At 32.6% G+C, this 20,667-nt stretch overlaps 1 protein-coding gene across 5 annotated transcripts in view; it reads left to right on the top strand.

Annotated features, from left to right (window-relative positions):
• Nucleotides 1-20,667, top strand: part of ST7 (suppression of tumorigenicity 7) — a 288,256-nt gene that overhangs the window by 44,619 nt on the left and 222,970 nt on the right. Inside the window, exon 1 of one of the 5 annotated variants that reach the window (XM_052001662.1) lies at nucleotides 9,452-9,479. The exons of the other annotated variants lie outside the window; for them this stretch is intronic. Within the exon in view, the coding sequence (XP_051857622.1) occupies nucleotides 9,467-9,479 (13 nt within the window). The 5' untranslated portion in view covers nucleotides 9,452-9,466. Of the gene's footprint in view, nucleotides 1-9,451; nucleotides 9,480-20,667 lie in introns of those variants that run through there. 5 annotated transcript variants of the gene reach the window in all.

Genomic DNA, 20,667 nt, shown 5'->3' with positions numbered 1-20,667 from the left:
TTAGAGTTTTCTTGGCAAAGATACTGGAGTGGTTTTCCATTTTCTTCTCTAGCTTATTTGACAAATCAGGAAACTGAGGCAAATAGAGTAAAATGACTTGCCTAGTTACTGTCTGAGGCTGTGTTTGAATTCAGATCTTCTTGACTTCAGGCCTGGCTCTGTATACTGAACTGCCTACCTGTCAACGGTGAATCAGGAAGACGAGTTCAAATGTGACCTTATATGCATATTAAATGCATGACCCTAGACAAATCACCTTTGCCTGCTTCAATTTCCTCACATGTAATATGGGTATAGTAATTACACTTACCTCCAAAAGTTAATGAATCAGATGATAGAATATTTGTAAAGTGCTTTAGTACATCGTGAATGTGTAACAAAATGCTTGTTTCTACCTTCCTCCCTTCCTAAAATTTTACTTCACTTCAAGTTTCTCAGTGTTTTAGATCAACATGTCATGAGTCTAAAAATTCTCTTCAACATATGACTTTTGGTTTTATGAAGTAATAAAGAAGCAGTTGGAGATTTGTCAAGAGCAGAACCAGATTTATCTGTGCCATATCTGGTACAGCTTTAGCTTGTACCATATCCAGTGAATATTTAAGAATTTATAGAAAGATTTTCAAGATACTGAACTTGACAGGGTTGATATACTCAAGGTCTTGTTTAACTTGGCCTCCTCAGTGTCATAGTGATGTGGGGCCTGAGCCGTGACATATGACATATTCTCCTTTTTTAATAGATTGATCAAGCAATTAATTTTTCAAAATATTTCCTTTTTTAGGAGCTTTTCTTTGTTAAATGACATGGTAGAAATATACATAACACATCTGTATACCTTGCTTTGTTATCTTTAGCTTAAGATATTCCTTTTCCAGGAAAAGAACCCTATACTTGAAATTAATGAACTGCTAAGGTAGAATTTTATATCTGGGGGATTTATAGAAAGTAAAAGTAAAGCAAGTAGAAACACTGTGGTTCAGGTAGTGATGCTTTCAAAAACAATCAGATGTAGGTAAGTCAACAGTATTTCCCATGACTTCCAGTAAAGTAGGTTATAATCAGCTATAAAAGAATGTTTTGGGGCTGGAATTTGACTGGCAATTATTAGTAACTGGAAATCATTTTTGGTCTCGCCTATGTTGCTGAAATTTTAAAAAATAATAGAAAGCAGTTTGAGTTAGAATTGCTATTTTATACATTGAAAAATCAACCCTGTTAAAAATGGCAAGAACTAACAAATCCACACTGACTTTTGTAACATTTTATCAAATAAAGTTCCCTGAATAAACTTAAAAAAAAAAAAAGAATTGCTATTTTATATTATTAAAAGAATTATTTTTTTCTTCATTCCAATGTTGTGCTTTTTTTAAAACTACTTAGTAGAATACAAAATATCTTCTAAATAATTGTCTTTGCAAAATGCAACAAAACTCTGGAAAACTGAAATGGCATCATGGTATATCAAATTATTATTCTATTATATTGTATTTGTTGTTCTTGGGAAGATATATAGTTATCGTGGAATATCAATTTTTATGGTCATTTATATATTTTTTATATTAACAAGCTTTGATAAGTTTCATTTTATATATTTTCATATTAAAATGTTGAGGCAGTGTGATTATACACAGGATTATAGGAACATGGATGTAGAGTTGGAAAGGGTTTTGGAAGCTGTGAAATTGGCTTTTCCCCTTCAGCAGCCCCTCCCCCCCCCCTTTCAAATACAGAAATTACATCGTTTGCAAACGATCTCATAGCTAAGGAAGTATTTGAGGCTAGATTTGAACAAGGGGCTTTCCTGACTCCCAGGTCCTACACTAGTCACTGTCTTCTAGCCATAAATGTTGCCCTATTCCTCTTAAAAAAATAAAATCTTTTCTGTATGTGATAATAAATGTTTAATGAAATTTTTGAATACTTATCTTTTGATCCATGTAACATTAGATTTTTGAACATTTGGAATAAACAGTATTCAACAAATTCTTGCTATACATTTATACTATAAGGCATTGTGGTAGGCATGAGAGATACAAAGATGAAAAACTAGAAAATTCTTTAACTATAGGACATTATATTCTACTTCTAGAAAAGATATATTTTGATTGCAACACAAATATACAAGATAGGGAGAGGAGAAAAAAGAAGCCAAAGTTTGGACAAATACTGTGGCAGTGTTGGAAGAGGGTGAGAACTTTGTTTGGAAATGCTCATTTTAAGGAAACTTTAATACTTATGAATTTGTAGACAGATACAAAATTGTTGTAGTTGTTACAAATCTCCATTTATTTTGTATTTAATGATGGTTTTTTTGAAGATCTAGAAGATAGCTAAAAATGTATTTTGGTCTTACATTATATGCCTCATTGTTTAGCCTAGATCTTTGCAATGATAACATTGATATACATATGTGGAAATAGGTGCATTCATTAATCTGACTAATAAATTCTTCATGTTGAAGTAATTCAGGTTACAGTTATAATCCCAGATTCTCTTTGTGTGAATAAGAATGAAATGAAAAGCCTATTGATATTTTTTAACATCAGTAAAGCTCCTTACTAATTTAGAAATATTAGTTATTCAGTCTTCATGCCTTTAAATCTAGAGTTCATTTTTGTAATTTTTCTGTGATTATAGAAAAAAACCTGGTTTGTCCATTTAAGTCTTTTTCTTTATAAGAAAGGTTTAAAGCAGGCATATTTAAATGCTGTATGTTAGTAATTTGTCTCACATTGTTATATTTGACATTTACAACATAGTTTAATAACTTTTAAACTTTTCATTTTTTGTTGTGAGGCAATTGTGGTTAAGTAACTTGCTCTTAGGGTCACATAGCTACGAATTGTTAAGTGAAGTTTGAGGCTGAATTTTAACTTAGGTCCCGCTGACTTCAGGATTGGTGTTCTATCCACTGTGCCATCTATACTATTCACTCTGTCTTGAACTTTTTAAACAGTTGATTGATAAGATTAATTTTGAATTTTTAGAAATTTCAGCTTTCTAGTTATTTCATATAATATGCAAATACATGATGGAAACATAAGAAAGTTCAAATTAAGTTGCAATTCACCAGGTACACTCAAAACTGTGGTAACCAAAAAACAAAAAACAAAAAAAAAAAAAAGAAGGCCTCAATTAGCTTGAAAATAGGTTTCAAAATCTTCAGTCTCCATAGAATGTTGTGATCATTGTGTATGGTCCAAAGAGTTCTTGGGCCTTAAGTTTTGTGTTCTTTGCATAAAAGAATGATGATTTCAAGAACAATTCCTTTAGTTTATCCAATAAGAATCCTATTTACTTTAAAAATCATTTTACTTTTCATTGATTGTAGATTAGAACTGCAGAAAACTTTGTAGATTATTGAACTATTATTTGCTTTATATAATGTATCTTTCATGTGTGAATTCACATTTATATTCACTGATGAATTGGTATATTCTGGGTTTAAGTCGATTCTTATGTTATCTTCTTTGAAAGAAGTATCTTAGTAGGGGCAGTTAGGTGGTGCAGTGGATAAAGCAGCAGCCCTGAGTGAGGAGAACCTGAGTTCAAATATGAACTCAACCACTTAACACTTCCTAGCTGTGTGACCCTGGGCAAGTCACTTGACCCCAATTGCCTCAGCAAAAAAAAAAAAAAAAAAAAAAAAAAAAGGAAGTATCTTAGTATTATCTTAATGACATTGAAATCTGACTTAAAATAGTTTGTGCACTTAATAGGAAGTACTTGCAAAATGATTTTCATTCTTTTTATAAAGTACATTAGCTAGGAAAGAAAGGCAGTTGATGAAATGCATCTTGTGAAGGGGGATTTTGTTTTTATTATTTCAAAAGGTGGGTAGCATTCAGGTTATGGGAATTTAGCTTGTTTCGTGTTTTTAACTTCCTTTTTTATTTTTGACATTTGGCTTTGCTTACATGTATTGCTATATGTTGCTACAATAGCAATATGTATAATACCTGGAAGTTCCCTGGCCTCTGTATTTTGTTCATTGTAACATTATCCTGTTACATCTGTTCTTAATGTATACTTCAAAATAGTTGATACCTCCTCTGTAAAAGCTGAGTATTAATGAATAGTATTTGAAAATATATTTAACTGAGGTGAGGCCAATTTATAGAAATTTAAAATACTAAGGCAATGAGATTTTTTTTTATTTAACATATTTTATTGATCTGAAAGACCTAGGATTTTACTGTTCATGATGTATATTTCAAATTTTTTCCATTTTAGTAAAGGGTTTTTGTGAATTTCTTTGGCTAGAGGAAAAAAATCACCTGAGGGACAATATGTTTGATTCCTAAAATAAATTTTCATTGTGAATTATTAATATTATATCAATTTAAAGTGCAGTACTACTTTAATACCACATTGGAAAGGAAAGCTAATAAGCTATTGATCATAGGCTAATGAGCCTCACTAAAGAAAATATAATAATTAAAAAAAAACTTGCATTGTAATACTTAGTCTTTTTATATCCTGACCTATTATGTTATTAATAACATGTTCTTATGAACATAAATTGTCTCCATTTCTCCTCCAATAATTTAAAAATTCCATGAACATTTATGCTGTTAAGTTTTTATTCTAATGCTAAAGAATATTTATTAATAAAGCAACTTCAGTTTTTTCTACTCCCCCCACCCGGCCATATCACATTTCCTCCACAGATGATGATAGATGATGGAAACAATGACTAAGATAGAACACTGTTTTTAAGTGAACCAACATACAGCATTCTCAGGCATCAATTTAAAAATAAATTCCATAGTGAATAGTACGTGATGCATGTTTATGTCACAAAACAAATCTAGAAAAATTTCTGCCTTCCTGCTCTAATACTTTCTTTTCCCTTTTTGCGTATAAAGAAATGAAAATGATCCTCTGCCCAGAACACATACATTGTTCTTTCTTTCCACCAAAATAATAGAAGGTATTCCCCCCATTTACTCTTTGGGAGAGCATTGGTTGAACAGCCATTTGCCCTTTCTTCAGGGTCCCATGTAATTTGATGGGGCTTATTCTGCTTGCCTCTTGAGAACCAACACCCTACAGAACTATGAAGACAGTTTTGGTGGGAAAGATCTAAATGTTTTTAGAGCTGGGTAACCTGGCTATAGAAAATGGCCTCAAGGGTAGTAGTCACAATAGTTCTACATTTGATTTATGTTTGAGTTACCAAGGCTAATGAAGTTAGATTTACAAAATTGATGCAGTTAGTTTGAGATTTTCTTGGAGTCAGAGTTTGAAATTTAATTTTTATGTAATCTCTTCAAGTATTCTTCTATCTTTTATCTTGATCACATAATGTTCATTATTCCTTTTGGCAGCAGTTAGATGCTAGGTCACTTCTCCTGAATTGTGTTCTGCCTTGGGGAAAAAAAAAGGTCAGTTGTCCACTATATTGGCTGATGTAACTGCAGTAAGTTTTGAGCACATTTCTCAGATTGCATATAGGATGACTTTTGGTGGGGAAGGATCTTTTTATAAAAAAGATTTCACAATAAGTTTTTTGAATATGTAGATGTGATAGGTAAGAGATTGCCATGAGAGAGAATGTCTTTGCTGTAAAAAACTGTTATGTTTTCACTTCTCCTTTAGTCTCCTTGGTTATCAGGCCAGTGTATTGTGGACCCAGGGGAATCTGGACATTGGTGATTTTCTTCCTTAAGAAAGGGATCTTTCTGCATAGCCCATGTTTCTTCAATAGTTGCACTTCTACATTTTTCACTTCATAAATGTTAACTGTAGTCTGTCTTGTCTGTTTGCCAAGTTAGCACATCTTTTGTCAACCAGGTGAACTAATCACATTCTAAGGTCTATGCTCTGGACCAAAGTATTCTAGATTTTGGAGAACTTCTCTGCTTTAGAATTAAACTGGGCTTTCTGTATACCTTTTTGTTTTCTCCCGGTTAATGAAAGAAAACTTGCGGTTTTGGTCCTAATCTTCTTCTTATAAGACAATAATACAGAACAAAATCTTCTTCTGATAAAAATGTCTGTTTTGATAACTAGGTTTCCAGGATGTTGATGTGCATGCACTCATCATTAGAGTCATCCAAACCTGCAAATTCTAATCTTTTCACACTTTAACTAGACATTTTACCTAGTTCAAATTAAAAATCACCTTAATATTCTTGATTTTATATTCATCAAAATCAATTATTTTGTTGTTTGAATGGAATTTATAAGCATTTTCTTATATAATGAAATCAGTCAATAATGATTGGGAATATTACACTTATTACTATAATATCGACATGTAGCATATATATAATTTATATATATTCTCTTATTTGATACTCTCTTCAGCTCTTTGAGTTGCCATTATTATCTCCCTTTTATAGATATGGGAACTGAAGCTCAGACAAGTTTGAGACTTGGTCAGACTCCCACAGCTGATTACTATCTAGTTAGGACTTGGACAATCCCATGTTTTCCTGACGCCACCTTGAGCATTTGGTGGTGGCTGTAATTTTTATTCTCTCTGGACTATCTATACAGGGGGAGAAAATGGGAGACTGTTATGTTTTATCTTTGAGTCCAGATCAGAGGAAAGTAAATTCAGGAGTGGAAGGGACTATGATGGAATCCATTCAATAGGTAATTATGTAGCTTTCCTCCTCTTCTCCTCCATCATCACCCTATCCCATCTGTCATCCTTCCCCAGCTCTTGGGGGCCTGATCATTTGAGCTGTTGATTCTGAATGAGATTCTTAGCTCTTCTTGATTGAGAAGTGGTCTGAAATAGTGGAAAGAGCCTAGTCAGTTGGGGCAGTTTTGAAAACAGCATATTAAATTTTTGGATTCTTAAAAAGGAAAGCAAGCTAGGAGTACAGACTTATAGCTTCATGTAAAATTCCTTTTCCTATTCTTTATATTCAGAAATACTCATCTCAGTTGGTTTTAAGTTCAGAAGAAAACAAATAATTAGACCACTAACAAAATACAACACGTGTGCTTGTATTAGGAAGAGCACAAGCCTGGAATTCGGAGAACCCTGAGTTTACATAAGAGTTGGGGTTTTTTAAAGCTGTGTGATCTAGGATGAGTCACTTCATTTCTCTGACTCAGCTTCCTCATCTGCAAAATGGAAAGAATACCATTTGTTCTACCTACCTCATAGGGATATTGTAAAGAAAAAAAATTGGTTTTAAATGTGAAATAAATATCTAAGTGTGAATCCTTATGATTTTATGAGGGACTAGTAAATGTAAAAAGGTAGGGGGGGGTGTAATGGGCTGAAGCTGAGTCGTTGCACTGAGGTCCCAAGCACTTGAGGCTAATCAGCAATTGGACAATACTCTATTAATATATATACTTGGAGAAAGAATGGCCCCGGCCATTCTCTGTGCAAGTTTGGTGTGTTGTATAGGAGATTGCATAGAGGATTTGGTGGGTGGAGTGAGAGAGGTTGAAGCACTGCTGGCCAGATTAGTGTCCTGATTGCTCTCACTTCTTATCACCATTCCCCTTCACCTCCACAAAGAATAAAGATCAGGCATTTTCCCTTACTCTGACTCCAGCTGATTTTAATATACTCTGGGTGCTAAATGCAATCTTCACAGGGGTGGAGGAGGGGCTCTTTCTTTAGAGGGCAGGGAGAAATGTGTATGTACCCTAAGGGGAGATAGGACATCACTGAGTCTATGTTTGTGTGCATGTATCATTTTGCAAATACCTCTGGGCCAGAGCCAGTGTTATATTGGCCTCAAGGAGAAGCTGGACTAAAATTAGGAAATTAAACAACAACATCAACGAATAAAACTCAACAAGAAAATCATGCTTTTGAAAGACAACCACAGAACCAAGTCCTTACAATCAATCTATTCTGAAGAGACATAAAAAGTTAGTCAAAGATGATATATTTAAATGAGAATTATGGTCACTGGGACTTGACAAACAGATACCAATCTTCAGTATTGAACAAAGATGTTGAAGGGGAGAAGAAGAGGTATTATGATAGAGAAAAAAAGAGAGTCTTCTTAAAATTTTTTTCAGTAATAGTTTTTGAGAAAAATTGAAATCCATGCCCGCTTTGAGGATTGTGAAGGGTATGTATAGCTTTCATATGCCACAACAGCAATTAGTTGTGTGCAAATGAAATAAACTGATTATTTGGGATTATTAACAAACCATTTAAAAGCAATGACAGAATAAGTATTTTAACTACTTAGACATCTTGATTTTTGGGGAAAAAACATATATACTTATAGCTCAGTTTCTATATGAGATTAAGATAACGTGGATTAATGCCAAAGGAAGTGAGATAGAGCTTTTAAGCAACAATGACAGGTGAAGTTGATGAGAATTAACAACTTTTGATTCTTAATTCTTGGCCAAAAGGGGAGTATTGCAATGTGATCTTCCTGTGGGATGAGTGTGTGACAGGATGAAATACTGTTTTACCATCCATTTTATTTTTAAAATTACTACTTTTATCTATGAAATGATAGCATTGTTAGCAGATTTTGTGGATTTTATACAGATACACATTTATATGTACATATACACACATTCCCAATGGATATTTTAATGAACATTATAAACTGTATATTATAGCATTGTTTATACTTCAATTAGTTTATAAAATAATAAAGTATTTTATTTAGCAAAAAAGGAAGAACTTTAAAATATACAAGCAATAATCCTTTCCCTTCTCCTTCTCCATATTGTAGCTGTGACCTTCTTACTGATGTTTGATAGAAATAAAAATAGGAACCCGTCCAGCTAGTCATTTGGCTTTCCAAAAATAAGTTCATCACATTGAAACAAAGAAATGAAAACTGACTGCTGACTGTGACATACTGATCAATTTGTGTTCCATCTCTAGGCATTTTCTGTGCAGCTTCATTATGGATTCCTTATGGGTTACACTAATACTCAGAAATGACTGGTTATGAAGGAAAAGATGACCCATTGGACTGTAAATGTAAGATTTAATAGTAGCAACCATATACACCTAACATCAGATAGATTGTTTTTCATGTAAGTGGAGGTTATGAATATTCATTTTTGGAACACTTGTTTTCAAATGAAAATTATGCTTTATTTCTAGAGGATCAGAAGATACTTCCTCTAGATTATTCTGTACTATTGGAGAAGTCTATCTACCTTGTGAGAGATACATTTTTCACTTGGAAAAACTTAATATATTTTTAAGTTCTTAATATTACTTTTTAAAGTGACTTTTTCATTATAATTTTATTATAAGTCTTCTTTTTAAAATCAGAAATATAAAGAGGGGCTAGAAAAAAATACCCTGAAAAGATACTAGTAATGCCTCTTTAACTTAAAGATAGCAGTAGAGTACATGTGTTTAGCATCACATGTCAGGAAACTTTCTCTAAAGCAGCCTGGCCGTCTAGTTGGCTCAGTGTGACTGTTACATTTCTTGCCTGATTGAGTTGATAGACTTCTTTGAAAAAGTAACTGGTTTCCTGGCTCTGCTTATGGTTGCATTATGGAATATTCAGGTAAAATTAACATTTAATGTATTGCTTACATAAGTTATTTAAAACATTTCTATAGAGCAAAGATCATTTTAGTTGGGTTGGTTTTGTTTCTATTTTTAAATTTGTGAATGAGTTTGTTCTCAGGTGGTTAATAGAGAATTTGCTCCAGAAAGCTAGGACCGGCACTTAAGGGAATTTCTCACGAGTATTGTTTTAGGTTTTATATCTTTTACTTATGAGTTTTCACTTCTGGGTCACATATGAATAGGTTTACAAAATGAGAGTTCCTCTAATTTTGTTATACATTTTGTCCGGACTTAAAAAAGGAAATTACAAATATCTAAGTTTGTGATAAGGGTAAAAAACAAATTCAGTGAAGAACTTCAGATTTTGGATTGTTTTATGCTTTAGGAAGCATCTTTGCAGTTAAAAAATATATTGAATTGATATTTTGTATATGATAAATTGACTAATTTCCTAACAACTACATAATGCTGTGAGATGTACAGACTTGGTTTTAGCAGTCCCAAATTGAACTGTCAGAAGTATTATTACCATGTAGTCATTCCGCATTTAATTTTTGACTGTGTTATTAATATTGTTGCTTGGCTAATTCATGCACTAAGTGTCTATAAAAGCAGTTTAAGAATAATTGAATGGTTGCCTTAACTAAGGTTATATAGCATGTGCAACTACCTTTCAGTGACAAAATGGAAGATTCTCTGGGTCAGGATGGGGCCTGAAAATAAAGAAATAGGACGTGATTTAGGTTTCTATAAGGCAGTATAATGGACACCAGTTTGGTATTGAATTTGGATGACTATAGGAATATAATTTTCTTGTTCATTTCAATGTGATTGTCCTTTAGTAGTCGTGGTGATAGAGTCCTTTTATAATAGAATACTTGGAATGAAATGGTTTTCACTCATGTATCAGGGGAGAGTTGATCAGTGTGTTGGAAAATTTTCATTGTTCATTCAATAACTTCAGAACTGTTAATTATTTATTTTAAACTACAAATGTGTTTTGCTTTATATAATAGCTGTGTTAAAATCATATATAAATTGGAACTTTAAAAGGGATCATTTTCGCAGTTCTAGTAGCTTACTATTTCATGGATTGCCTTTATAAAACTTTTGTAAATGATGATTCTTTTAAGTAAATCATTGACTTTGAATTTATCTGTTCTATAAATTTGGTTATTCATATTTCACATTTTGCCTAAGGCAGGCTATATCTGTACTACAATTATTGCCTTGTAGGTTGACTCTATTTTCAGAGTTAATTTAGTGCAAGCCTTTTTTTAGTGCCAGTATTCCAAAATAAAAACATACTGTATTCCTTGGCTACCTGCTTGCCTCTTCTTTTTTTTTAATCTTAGTTTCATCAATTACAATATCTGTAAAAGCAGTAAGAAAGAAATCTAAAGTCTTCTTTGTCTTGTAAAGAGAAGTTTACATATACACATAATGGGATTTAAGAAAAAATACTAGAGATTAGGGTAATAACAATAAAAAAAGTAAGATGCAAAGGTCAGTAGAGGAAAATTTGTTTAAAAAGAGATTGATAGTCAGGACATTAGTAAAGTTCCTTTAGGAAATGATGTGTCTTAATTTTTTTCTATTTAATATATGTTAGTAAACACATTTTGAAGTGGTATGAAGCCATGTTGCAATGCTATAACCATTTCAGTATGCTTTTTAAAAAGTATTTCAGGTTGACTAATGTGTTTAATCAGGCCATTACATTTTATTTTACTTTTTTTTTTTTCTGAGGCAATTGGGGCCAAGTGACTCGCCAAGGGTCACACAACTAGGAAGTTTTATGTGTCTGAGACCAGATTTGACTCAGGTTCTTCTGACTTCAAGGTTGGTGCTCTATCCACTGTACCATCTAGCTGTCCCGCCATTACATTTTATAAAAAAATAACTTTTTCATTTTTAGAAGCAAATAAGCAAATTTCATGTCATATTGGGGAACTCATTGTTCTTAATTAGGAAAGATTATATAATTACAGAGGCTGTCATTTAATCATCAAGAGTTCATTAAAGGCTTAATATATATTAGGCTCTATAGTAGATGCTGGGAAAATAATTATAAAAGTCAGACCCTCCTGCTCCTTAAGGAACTTATATTATGTTTGAAGAATAGAAAAACCATTTTCACAGATAGCAAATATTGAATCTGTATATACCAAATAAACATTGACTGATGGAGAAGGACATTAATAGCTTTGGAGAACTGAGCTAATCTTTAAGGAATTGGCTGTTGAATAAAGCTTTGAAGGGAGCTAGGGTTTTGGAGATTGAAGGGAGGGGAGGCATCAAAGAACAGTGGGATGGACTGTGTAAAAAAGTTACAGAGTTGAGAGATGAAATGTCATGTATGAGGAACATCAAATAGGTCAATTTGGCTAGAGCATAGAGTGTGTAAAAGGAAGAATGTATCTATTATAAGCCTAGAATATAATATGCTGGGTCCAGATTGTAAAGAGCTTTGCATACCAAATGGAGTAGTTTGCATTTTACTTTTCCCCTTAAATTTAATTTTATTCTTTTTCTGATTATTAGCCATTTTTCTTCTCCCTTTCCTACTTCCACCCAACCACATGGACAATGAAATAATGAAAAAAATAATGAAAAAGGAAACATACATAATTAAACAAAATAAACTCCTACTTTGGCAAAGACCAAAGTTGTATAATAATTCTGCATTTCAAGCTTATTATCTCTCTGGGAGAAGATTGATAGTGTCTTTCATCTGAAACTGTCCAGCACAACAAAATTCCATTACATTCATATACTATGCTATTTGACCATTTTCTAACAAATGGAAACTCATTTAATTTTTAGTTTTGGTCTGCTTCCAAAAAGCTATTATATATATTTTTTGTATGGGGGGAATCTTCTCCACTTCTGTTTGATCTCTAAAGGATATATAGTTAATAATGATACTACTGATTAAAATGATATACAGTAGTTTAGTGACTTTTGGGGTATAGTTCCAAATTCAACAATGGTTAGACAACTTGACAGCCCCAGCAATAATTAGCCCTTCTGTTTTCTTGCAGTCCATTTAGTATTTGTGATTTTTTTTCTTATTTGTCATCTTTGACAATCTGATGGTTATAAGGTGGAACTTCAGAATTTTTTTTTATCATTTCCCCAACTATCAGTGATTTGAAACATATCTTCATATTGTTATGATCCCTTAGATTTCTTCCTTAAGAAACTACCTTTTCATTATTCTTTCTTCAACTGGGGATTGGTTCTTATTTTTGTAAATTTGAATCAGTTTCTTTTATGTTTTGGATATGAGACCCTTTTCAGAAATGCAAAGATTTTTCTCAGTTGTTTACTTCATTGGTTTCATTTATAAAATTAGCATCAGCTTTAATTTTATATAATAGAAATTGTTCACTTTAATCTTGTTTGATCCTTTGTTTGATCAAGAATTTTCCCCTTATCTATAGATTTGAAATGTAATTTTTTCCTTGTGTCTCTAAATTTGTTTATTGTGTTATCATTTATGTCTGTGTCACACATCCTATAGGAATTTATCTTGTTATATAGTGTGAGATATTGGTCAATACCTGGTATCTGTCAGACTTTTTCCTGGTTTTCCTAGCAGTTTTTGTCAATTAATGAGTCCTTCCCCCTAGTAATTGGAGTCTTTGTTAAAGTAGGCCAGTGTATTTCTTTGTTTTTTGTATATTATGTTCTATTGATTGGCATCTCTTAATTTTAACCAGTACGAGTTTTCATATCAATCTTTAATAGTAAAAGTTTGAGAGCTGGTGCCACTAAATTGCCATTTTTTCATAATGTGTTTTTATTATTATCTTAAAAATTCTTGACATTTTGTTCTACTATGTGAATTCTGTTGTTTTTTCTAGCTCTATAAAATAATCTTTTGGTAATTTGTTAATGATATTGAGTAAGTTGATTTAGGTAGTATTATATTGGCATTGTGTGCCCATATCAAATTAATATTTTCTCAAGTTATTTAGGTACTATTTCTCAAGTTATTTAGATAGTATTATATATAAGTTAATTTAGGTAGTATTATATTGGCATAGTTGTGTCCATCAAATTAATATTTTCACAAATACTTTGTATTTTGGATTCAAGTAGTTTCTAGGTGTATCTCGGTAAATGAATTCTATCATTTTTCTATAGTTATTTTGAATATAATTTCTCTCTTCCTGTTGGATTTTGTTAGTGATATACAATTGCTTTTAATATTTATGTGAATTTATTTTATATCCTGCAACTTTTTGCTGAATTTACTGTTTTAATTAAATTTTTTAGTTATCCAAGTATATCATCATATCATTTGCTCCAGAAGCAATGATTATGTTTCTTATTGTGCTTATTCCTTTGGTTTCTCTTTTTTGTTTTATCCTGAGAGGTAGTGTTCCTAATACTATATTAAATAATATTGGTGATAATAGGTATTCTCATTTTATCCCTAATTTTATTGCAAAGGCTTCCTAATTTTCCCAAGTATATGTAATGTTTATATGTAATGTTTATTCTTGGTTTTATATTGACTTTATTTATTATACTTATTTACTATATTTATAAGAATTAACATATTCCTATGCTTCTAGTTTTAAAAAAACAAAAACAAATGAATGTTTGATTTTCTGTCAAAAAGCATCTTTTTGCATTTATTTTTATGTGATTTTATTTTTTATGTAATTAATATAGTTTATTATGTTTCATATTGAACCAACATTTCATTCTGGTAAAAATTCAACCAGGTCATAGTGTATAATCTCTTTAATTATGTTTTTGTGATCTATTTGTTAATATTTAGTTTAACATTTTTGTATCATTGTTTATTAGGAATATTAGTCTATAGCAGGCTCTAGACTTTATAAATTAACAAATGCTTTTGAAAGACATGTGTCCTCTTCTCTATATGGTGTTTTAGGAATATAAAATAAAACACAAAATAATATAAAATATAATATCTAAAATAAAATACAAACATAATTGGCTTTGTTGGATTATATTCCATTGAAATGCAGTTATCTAAAAAAAAAGTTAAATGAGCTTTATGTTGAGATCCTCAATTACATTGAGAATCTGTAGTTTTCTTTGTCTTTAAATTTAATCTTCTTGCTTTAGTTATTAAGATCATATAGATCTTGAAAGGCTCACTTTTCCTATTTTTGCAAACATATAATATTGTTGTGTTTTATATTAAAGGAAAGTTAGAGCTACTGATGCTTTTGAGTAGAAGGATGATATGGTCAGATATGCTTAAAGAATATAATTTTGGTGTCTACCCTTAGAATAGATTGAATAGAGGGGAAACATTTAGGACACTCTTGTAATGTTCTAAGCAAAAGATGATGAAGACTTGAATTAGGTATTAGTATGAAAAATGGTGTGAATATGACATTTTAAAAATGGTCGCATCAGTAAAACGTGTTAATTCATTGGATATTGGGAAGGACAAAAATAAAATCTCTGAACTTGGCTGACAGTGGATTCTGGGGGGAGAAAGGGAGTGGTATGTTTGACAAAGGAGACCTCAGGAGATTTAGGGAGAAAGTTAATAAATTGTACTTTGTACATGTTGATTTTGAGATACCTGTGTGACATCGTGTTCCAGGTGGTGATGTCTAACAGAGTTGGAGAGGGACTGAGGCTTGGAAGAGATTAGGACTGCTGCATAAGTAGATGCCTATAGATAAATGTTTTGTAAGCATTTAGTGTAGGTAAGCTACTGGACAAAACAATGAAGAATCAAAGACAAATAATGAAGAGAGGCCCTGCCCTCAAGAAGTTTAGACCCTATTGAATTAAGATGATCCATAACAGGATACAGAAAAGAACAGAACAATGTGCATACTGGCTTGGTATGATGGCTTGGGAAGTGATGTGATTTTTAGGGAAGTTAAGGTTAAAATTCACCTGTAAGAGACTGTATATCCAAAAGCAGAAGCCAAGATTCCAGTGAGATTGGGATGATAGTGTTGGTTGGCGTGCAAGTGACTTGGTATGAAGTCATCCATAAATAGTTAATATAGGAGTCTGTTGAAACAGATGAGATTCTCATGAGAGAAAAGAGAGAGAAGAGGAGAATTGTTGGGACAGAGGCTTGATGGTGGAGGGCATATATTTGCATGTGTGGGGTTGGATGTGGGTGCTGATCTTTCAGAAGCACTAAATTATTTGCATGATTAGGAAAAGAACCAGGACACTGAAATTATGATTGATGATAATTACTTGAAGGGGATAATAGATTCAAGGGAGATTTTTTTGAGGATGGAGTAGATCTGTGCATTTTTGAAGGAGTCAGTGAATAAGGAAAGAGAAGTTCAAAATTAAGAAGAGTTAATCAAAACAACAAATTGCTGGAGGAGACAGGAAGGCTTCACTGCAAATAGAGGAGTTGGGATTTGTGTTAGAAAAGAAGAAAGTGACCTCATCCTCTGACTGGAACAAAGAAGAAGATGTAAAATAATAATGAGATAGTCCTAAATGTGTGGTATTGGGTAAGAAAAGGAGGTTTAACTTTCTTTTTTTTTTTAAATTAGAAAAAAACAATAAGAAAAAAGAAAAACAGAAAAGGAATACAAAAGAGAACTTTGTCATGTGCCCAGCAAAACACACACACACACACACACACACACACACACACACACACATTTATCAAAATATATAATAACAAATGACCAGATCAAGAAAGTATATATATTAGTAGAAGAAATTATATTCATAAGTGCCCATCTTTTCTTTGCTTTCTTGTAAATTGCTCTTTTGTCCTCTGGTGCACATCTTTTTTTGCTTTAATCTTTCTTCTTCTCTTTTATCCCCTTCACTCTCAAGCAGGCTGTCATTAAGAAAGGATATATATATATATATACATGTACACATATATACATATATACCTCCCCTACTTAAATACACACATATCTTTCCTATCCCTGATAACTCTTTACTTTAATTCTGCTCCTTGTCTTGCTATGTTTACCCCCTACCCATGGATTCTTCCCTTATTTTTGCTTTCCTGTCCACCAATCCTTCCTCCCCCCTTATTTCTTTATAAATTTTGGAAGGTTCTATAACTTTCATACTGTATATGTAGTGTTGTCTATTTAACCCATTCCTGATGTAAGTAGGTTTTCAAACTACGAGTCCTACCCCTTTAGCCTCTATGTTTATTCTTCCTCTGTACTTCATTTGCACTCTGTACTCATGTACATTCATGATTACTATTTTTACCTTAATTCCATTCCAATCTTTCTTTTGAACTACTTTGTTATTGATGTCAATCTTAAACATATGGTATATATTCCCCATGTGAAAAAAACATAAACATTTTCCCATGTTGAGTACTTTGAAATTGATCTTTGATATTGGCTCTTATGTGTTAAATTTTCTATTTTCTGTTTTGATTGATAGAAAGTTCTGGAGGTCCGCAAATTCATTGAATGTCTATAATTTTCTCATTCAATATTATAGATGATTTTGCTGAATATGCTATTTTTAGTCACAAGCCTTCTTTTGATTGTCGGTAGATATGATACCTGGACCTGTGGTCTTTTATTGTGGCTGCTGCTAAGTCCTGTACAATTCTAGTTGTTGTTTCAATGTATTTGAATGTTTTTTTCTTATTTCTTGCAAAATTTTCTCTTTGATCTAGGGATTTCAGATTTTGACAATAATATTTCTATGTGTTTTCTATAAAGGATTTCATTGAGGTGGTGATTAGTGGATTTTTTTTATTTCTACTTTCTTCTCATGTTTTATTACTCCAGCACAATTTTCTTGGATTATTTCTTATATTATTGTGTCAAGATTCTTTTTTTGGTCTCAACTTTTAATCAGTTCAATTGCGCTTATATTTTCTCTTCTTGATTTGTTCTTCAGTTCTGTTGTTTTTCTTATAAGATGTTTCACATTCTGTTCTATTTTTTCATCCTTTATAATCTTTTTTGATATTTCTTGGAATCTCATAATTTCACTGGCTTTCCCTTGCCCAGTTCTAATTTTCAGAGTTTTATTTTCTTCTTTGAGACTCTCCTACAGTTGGTTAATTTTTTAAAAAATAATAATGTTTTTCTTGGATGGTTTTTAATTTTCCCCCCTCAGTTTCTCTTATTCGATTTCTAAATTATTTTTTGAGCTCTATAAATTGTCTCTGGACAATGTGTCATTTCACATTACTGTTTGGGATAGAAGCTGTTTTTACTTAAATGTCACCCTCTGAAGATGAACTCTGGTCTTCCCTGTTCCCATAGTATGTTTCTATGGTGAGTTCTTTCTTCTTTGCCCGTTCATTTTTTATTATAAGAGGCATTAGTTTGAGCACCTCTAATCCTGAGATGGGGGATTGTGGCTCTGGCTTTACTTCAGCTCTCTTCTCTGACCAGGAGCCCCAAACCAAAATCTTCTCTCTCCAACAAGTGCCCAAGGCCAGCAGTGTCCCTGCTCCCCAGCCTCTGCACCCACCGGGTGCAGGTTCCTCCTCGCCCAGGGCCATGTCTCTGCAGCACAGCTGGACCTAGGCCTAGTGTTCCCAATCAGCTGAAGTTCTCTTTGCCTTCCCGGACTCAGATCCCGATTCCAGCAGTCTAGAAGGTGAGTGTTTCTGTTGTTCCCAAGGAGGCCACACCCAACTAACCTGAAGGTTCCCAGTTGGTGCTTCTGTGGAGCTTGCCCAGAGGTGTTTGTACTTCAGACAGGTTAATCCCCAACTCCAGGGCTTTCTTCAGATTGTTTTATGATATACTTGAGTGACATCTGGTTTGCCCCAATCTTGATTTTTCATTGGTCTGTGTTTGCCCTAAGGGGCAAATTTGTTGTATTTATGGGAGAAATCTGGAGAGCTTGAAATTTACCAACCTACTCAGCTATCTTCCCAGAATCCTCTGAGGTTTTTTGTTCATTTGTTTTTCAATGAAGCCTAAAGCAAGGGTTGTGTTTTCAGAAATAGAGGGATGGGGAGTGTAGTAAGTATGAGGAGAGAATAATGTGATAGAATTTATCAAGGAAAAAAAAAGTAAAGGATTGATTGATAATATTAGATAAGCCATTTTCCCAAAATTTTAGCCAGTAGAGTAATATGATCAGACTTAGGGTTTGGAAAGAGCTATACAGGCCAGTGAAGCAAGGGAAAATCATAAATGATGGAGGCAGGATATTTTTTGGTGATCCTTGAGATAAAATGAAGAGTGCAGATTAAAGGAATTGAGAAAGTTGATATACTGAGAAGCTGGAAGAGACCTGAGAGATCTGTTGGTCAAGCCTTCCCTTTCACAGATGAGAAAAATGGAGTCCCAAGAGGCCACTAGAACTTGATCGGAGTCATATAGTAAGCAGCAGCCAGTGTTCAAACCCACTTCCTCTGGCTCCCGTCTAATTTTCTTTCTTGCTACATTGGTGACGTATTTTCCAAAACTCCAAGAGAAATTTGGTATTTAAAGAATTATAGCCAAGATGGTTTTTAATTTTTCCTGAAATTTCCCTCACGCAGCCTATAGCTTGGTAAATGTCATTGTTTTAATCTTACTACATCAGAAGGAGTATGGCAAGTCTATATAAAGGCTGTCATACATCTGAACAGTTTTGGTTATTATTTACATTTCTTTATTTTGTGAACTCATTGTTCATTATCTTGATTGATAGAAAGGAAATAGAAGTACAAATGATGAGAGAGGAAAAAAATCTGGTTTCTGGAAGGCGTTACATGATTTGGGTTGACGGGAAGAAGAAACACATTTACCTTTTTGTTATATTTTTCAATAGGCTAATTTTAAAGAAAATTTTTCATTCTTTGAATTCATGCTTTTTAAAAAGAGATTGAGGTGTCCATTACTATATGGATCTAAATAAAATACTTAGAAATATATCAGGTCTCCAAAGACAAAATCAGATCTATTAGTGCTATTTATTTTAGGAGTTTATTCCCTCTGCATTATATGTCTTGTTTAATGAATGAGAAAAAAAAAAAGCACGTCATTTAAAATATGCAGTTCTTATAATTGATTTGGAAAATTTGGATTGTGGTATCTTCTTTTCCACATTCTCTCATTTTACAAAGATAAGTCAAGAGCTAGATTTAAAATATCATTATTTTGGTGTATAAGCTGAAAAATGAAATTTTATAAAACAGAATTACAAAGTTATTTTATCTAGCATATAGCCTTTCACCTTAAACTATGTTTCACTGAAGAACTTTTTTCCTACTCACTCTTTTTTTTCTCTTAATGTTAGAGGTCAGTCACTGATATAGGGGGAAAGCACTGACTACACTGAGAGTTATGAGACACTTGATTTTAGAACCCTCCTTAGACAGGCCATTTCACCTTTTTGATCCTTAGTTTTCTCATTTGTGAAGTGAGTTTTTAGTTGCAATGTTATTTTACAAGATATTTAAACTATTTTGTAAAGTCTTACTATATGAGTAGGATGTTGTCAGAAAAACCTTGAAAGTCCTTCATATGTTCAAGTAAAGTGAAATGGGTACGTGTGTGTGTGGGGGGGTAATAGCAAAGTTGTGGGATGATCAGCTGTGAATGACTTTGCTATGCTCAGCAATACAGTGATCCAAGACTACTCTGAAAGACTTATGATGAAAAATGCTATCCATACCCAGAGGAAGAACTGCTTGTGTCTGAATACAAAGAAGCATACTTTTTTTTTCCCTTTCTTTTCTTTTTTCTTAAGAGTTTTTGGAGGGTCGAGCAGGAGATCTATGTTTCCTTTTGCAACATGACTTTTGTGGAAATGTTTTGCACAACTTCACATGGGCCTTCTCAGTGGATGTACGTGAGGAGGAAGAGAGAGAGTCTGGAGCTCAGAATTTTAAAAACAAAATGAAAAAAATTGTTTTACCAGTAACTGGGAAAAATAAAAAAAATTTAAAATATATTTAAAAAGTAAGCCTCTTGAGGACAGGGAATTTATGTGTTTGTATCCCTTGGAACTATTACAATGCTTTGTACATAGTTGGTGTTTGAATAATTTGTTGATGATGATGATCATCTTCATCACATAATGGTAGCTACATATATGACATAAACAAGTATAACTCATGAAATCTTAAAATCAAACCTTTGATTTTGAGTTATTGTATTAATACAATATTATGACTTTTCATTTCAGTTCACCAAACATTTATGAAACATGGCATACTTTGCATGACTTAAGTCACTTTGTTCCATTTCACTTCTGCTATATCTCAAAAT

The sequence above is a fragment of the Antechinus flavipes genome, chromosome 5 (genome assembly GCF_016432865.1).
Source record: "Antechinus flavipes isolate AdamAnt ecotype Samford, QLD, Australia chromosome 5, AdamAnt_v2, whole genome shotgun sequence".
NCBI classification, from domain to species: Eukaryota; Metazoa; Chordata; class Mammalia; order Dasyuromorphia; family Dasyuridae; genus Antechinus; species Antechinus flavipes.
The sequence above is the reverse complement of the archived record's forward strand: the minus strand, read 5'-3'. Positions and strand labels throughout refer to the sequence as shown.